We start from the raw sequence: 5,000 nt of genomic DNA, 5'->3' as shown, positions 1-5,000 counted from the left end.
ATGTTTACATTTATTTAAGTGGTGTTTATTGGCTTATGGTTGATTGATGTAGTTGATAGCTGGTCTGCATTAGATGATATATAGCTTTGGGTCAATCAAAACGTTTGATACTCAGCGCGTCTGTCTCTGTAAATCTCGCTGGCTTGTTTCGGTCTCTCTTTTCGGCCCTCAGGCTTGGTCTAAACCTAGTACGGGATATTCATAGCACACTGGATAGCAAACAGAGAATTGCATCATAGTTACAGTGCTGAAGTCTATCTATTTGCAACTCCTGCTCATCGTTCGACTGTTTTTGAGCATCAAGTTTTCTGAACAAACCTTATAGACCTTGAGGTAACATTGTTTTTGTTTTGCTTCTCTGGAACATTTACAGTGGATAACAATCAGGATTTGAGTAGTTTAAAAAATTGTATGGAATGGTTACCTTGATGTAAACTGACACTTTTCATCTATGTCAAAAGGAGCACAAATTGAAAATAAAGGAAAATACTGGATGAGATAAATTTCATTTTGCCATGCAACCCTGCATTTCTTAATGTTTGTGGTTAAAGTTCCCAAGAGCAATGCACAGAGTTAGAGGAAAATGGACACTGCCATTTTATAAAGCTTAAAATGTTGAATCATTAACAATACAGGTACAGCTGCAGCGGCCTCACATATACTACAAAATTACAAAAATGTCTGCTGCATATTACCGCCCATAGACTAAGTCCACAACACTTCCACGCAGCCAGAGTCTTTAGCATCATGTATTATATATGTTGGTATGAAGTGCTAAGTAACAGGGGTACAGGGGGGCTTGCATCCCTGTCTAGGGTATAAATAGAAGCTAGGAAAAGTTAGGTTTGGATTTTTAGGTTTGCGTGGTAACTTGGTTTTGGGACCATCTCTGGAGGGTGTGTCGTTTATGGTAAGAATTACCATTTTTGTTTCAACTCATGTGATATAGACGAATCTTTTTTTCATCAGTTTAGGAAATGAGTGAAAGTATTGGTAATTGTTTATGAAGTGACTACCTATTGGAGACACACTCAATAACTACAGTTGACAATCAGTTTCTGGGAATCCAAAACATTGCCACATGAAACAAAATGCTTCCGAACTTGGTGGCTTCATCCCTAGATATGATTGCTGTATTTCCTAACTGACCCCATCAGGTCACTGAATTTGTTGTGACCTATTTTCACATACGTTATTCTTTGACTGCATAGATTATTTCATATATCCCTCTTTACATACTCTCATGTATCATAGAGCGGTCATTTCTAAATGTACTGTTAATCAGGACGACTTGCAAAGGAAATGTCATAGATGAAAAGTGCTTTAGATTTTGACATTCTGTTCATTACAGGCAAAGATTATTATGTATGGCTTTGTGAAATAAACTTTATATTCTGTCATTTATTGATCAAGCTTGTTGTTCAAGTGAAGAAAGTTCTAGAAGTGGAAATTCAAAGAAATATGTGGTTAAAGTTACCAAGTGATGCACAAATATAGGGGGAAACGGATATTGCCAACTTTATAGAGCATAAGAGTTGGAGTCACAAGCAATACAGGTACAACTGCTGCTGCCTCATGTTAATTGGGAAATAATGAAAATAACGACTGCATATCACTGTTGAGAGACTAATTCCACAGTACCCTCACACAGACAGAATAATGTCGCATTTTCTGTAAGTTGGCATGAAATGTCTAGGTACTAGATCAGGGGTCGACAACCTTTTGAACATTGTGTGCCAGTTTATAATTAATGCCTTCTTATTAATAACCTTCTGTGCTCCCCCCCCCCCCCCCCAGCACTGTTTACTCAAATGTATTTTCCTGCACGAGCATAGATGTAATATTTTTGTAGCTTTTAGTATTCTTCGTAACAAAAAATGTATATTTTTTATAATTTTAGATTTATACTCACCATATTAATTTCTGGACACATTGAGCATCAAACAATCCTCAGAGTGATCCATTGTAAGCCTGCTACAATTGGGACTGAGGGTATGCTGCATGTGTGAAAACATCTGGCATACATTGGTATATAGATCCAAATGCTGATAGCAATGCCGAGGCTACTTTCTTCATGCAGCTGAATTTATCAGATAGTAGCGTCAGGGAACTTTAATATGGAGGCTGTATGATTATTCACAGTAGTTTCCAATATTTCTCAATTTTAAAATTTAGCTGGCCGTGATAATAAGGCTTCCTCTCTTTTCTTTGCTCCTTTGAATATCATAGCATGCCATAGACAAGTGTTCTGTCTGCCAAAGGTTGCCGACCTCTGTACTAGATAGAAGGTAGGAAAGGTTAGGTTTGATTTGTTGGGTTTGCATGATATCCTGGTTTTGGGATTTCGTCTCTAGGGGGGGGTGTCACTCTTGGTAACAAATTCCAAATATATATGTGTGTGTGTGTGTGTGTACATTTAGGCCTTCAATATAAACACATGCATAGTTTGCTTATGTACTGATATATTTACACATACCCACCTAATAAAAAGAGACATGGCAATTTAGTCTAAATATGGAAGTCCATCCACATCATGCTTATGCTGTATTTTTTAAAAATTGTTCTTGCATTGTCAGTATACTTATGAACCGTTTTCAAAAACTCGTTACAATCTGCATTTATCCCCATATTTGAAAGCCAGTGATTTATTGTAGTATGTTATATCCCATTTTGGCATGTCTCAGTTGTAACTACATTATTTTGGTCTCTCCAGCACTGGATACCAAGAATATGCCTGGTATCAAATGCTGTGATTAATTTACATTATAAAAAAAATTAGTCATAACCTTATTTTGTTTTATTCATATTAAAAAAAGAAAAATTCTGGTAGAGCTCTATTGAAATATATTTGTCCTTATTGTTGCACTATTTACATTAATTCTACTGTCTCCTGTTTGGGAACATGCGAGTCTAGACCATCATATCCATGAGACAGGTCATTTTAGGCTATTGTGAACTCTGCTTTCCTTCTGACAGTCAAGGCTTTTGTTTTTGGCCAGCATAAAGTACGATCAGCTTCCTTCCTTCCTTTTGAACTTTAATTAGTTCAGGCTGAATAAGAGGAAGCTTTCGTAACCAATTGCATTCCTTCCTTCTGAACTTCAACTAGGTTTTACTAAAATAACGTGAAGCTATCCGGACTAATAACATTCATTCCTTCCTTCTGAACTTCAGCTAAGTAAGGCTGAATTTTGGTTAGGTTAGGCTAAATAACAGGATGCTATTCATACCATTATCTTAAAGTAAAGATGACATGCTGAAACTGCTATTACTGGACAGTTGACTGATGTGGTCATAGAAATTGATTGAAACATATATTTCAGCTTGGGTGTGGGTCAAGGTAGTAGCAACATTTTTTAATGAATGCTGATAATGAGAACTGATGTTTACCTTTCATAAGGGAAAACAAATGGCTTTTTGATGCAGATGTATTATTATGCCTAAGTTTATGTAATGGTTGTATGCCTAGAATTCCACCATTTAGATTACTTCAGATTCATTATTTCAATGTGTTTCCACAGGGTGAACTATGGCAGATGATTGGAAGTCAAACGCTTTCCGTCAGAGGATCATTGCCCAGCTGGAGGAATTAATACGGCAGACACCAGCAGGCAACCAGAAGTCTGCTCATGATTTAGAACATCAGGTGAAAGATATAATACATACATTTGTAGACTCAAGCTAGATTCGCTCTTAATGTAGTAAAGTTGAAAGAAGTTTTAGCCCAATATTGACAGGATTTCATCCTACTTCATGTAAGGGAAGAATTAGAAGCACAAGAAATATGCATCCTGTTCTGTGCACATTTGGCTGTGGCAAACATGATTTCCATTATTTGAGACTAAAATAAAGCTTGAATCTTACATTTGATTGATGATGCAGCTCCTGGACAGCTACACCCAGAGCCATAGAAAGTAAATCATTGTTTTAGATATGGCACTTGTCTATTTTTCTTTATATATATATATTTTTTTTTTATTAATTTTGCTTTAATTTTTTTAGTGGTCATAAGTAGTAGCCTATTAATGTACTTTCTTTGATTCATTGCAGGTCTTTCAGAGATCAACAAAGCGAGATGAATATTTGCAATATATTGGTCGTTTGGTCTCCCACATGCGGGAAGTGGCCCAAAGTAATAGCAATCCACAGACAAGTAACCCACAGTTAGCTGCAGTATTAGCAGGCCAACAGGTTCCAGCTGGTCAGATGGTTGGGACACAAATGACAGGACCAGGTGGACCAGTAACAGGAGGTCCCAATGCTACAATCATCACTGGACAGAATATTCAGAATTTGCAAGGAGGGCCAAGAATGGGCCAGCCTATGATGCCAAACCTTCCTAATCAGGCTAATGATATTCCTAACTGGCCAGGAAATAACCACCAGCGATTATCAGATATTCAGATGGGAAATGTTAACAAAAAACAGCAAGGTATAACCATTAATCAAATGGGCGGGCAACCTGGCAAGATTAACACTATCCAGATGACTATTGGCCAGAACATGCAGACACCACAGATAGGACAGTTCACGGGCCAGATGGTTGGCCGTGGTGGAGGACCCAGACAGCCCCGTGTTCCTTCCCCGGGGTTTCCAGGTAATGTCCAAGCTGTTCCAAGGCAAGGGACACCCACACCAAGTAGTGCCTCCCCTGCACCCCCTCTTTCAGCACCAAGCAATCTTGTGTCTCCTTCACCATCATCCAACATGGTGCCTTCACCTGCTGGACCCAACAGTGCAGGGATGGGCCGAGGTGCCAGTCACATTGGGGCACCCTCACCTGGTGGCATAATCAACACTCCTGGTCAGATCCAGCAACCATCACCTGCAGCTCAGGGTATGACTAATAGTCAAGCTGAAGAAGCAGCCTATAGAGAAAAAGTGCGGCAACTCAGCAAATATGTAGATCCCCTACGCCGTATGATTCAAAGAATTGGGAATGAAGATGCTGAAAAATCATGCAAGATGAAGCAGTTGCATGACATGTTACAAAATCCCCA

General features: G+C 38.6%; 1 protein-coding gene across 2 annotated transcripts in view; it reads left to right on the top strand.

Moving 5' to 3' along the window:
• Positions 1-5,000, top strand: part of MED15 (mediator complex subunit 15) — a 6,236-nt gene that overhangs the window by 125 nt on the left and 1,111 nt on the right. Inside the window, exons 1-3 of one of the 2 annotated variants that reach the window (XM_027365161.2) lie at positions 146-333; positions 3,522-3,646; positions 4,051-5,000. The exon at positions 4,051-5,000 is cut by the window's right edge and continues 1,111 nt beyond it. In XM_027365161.2, coding sequence (XP_027220962.1) covers positions 3,530-3,646; positions 4,051-5,000 — 1,067 coding nt within the window. In that variant the 5' untranslated portion in view covers positions 146-333; positions 3,522-3,529. Of the gene's footprint in view, positions 1-145; positions 334-3,521; positions 3,647-4,050 lie in introns of those variants that run through there. The other variant, XM_027365160.2, reaches the window with a different exon arrangement.

Source organism: Penaeus vannamei, chromosome 6, assembly GCF_042767895.1.
Source record: "Penaeus vannamei isolate JL-2024 chromosome 6, ASM4276789v1, whole genome shotgun sequence".
NCBI lineage: Eukaryota > Metazoa > Arthropoda > Malacostraca > Decapoda > Penaeidae > Penaeus > Penaeus vannamei.
The sequence above is the reverse complement of the archived record's forward strand: the minus strand, read 5'-3'. Positions and strand labels throughout refer to the sequence as shown.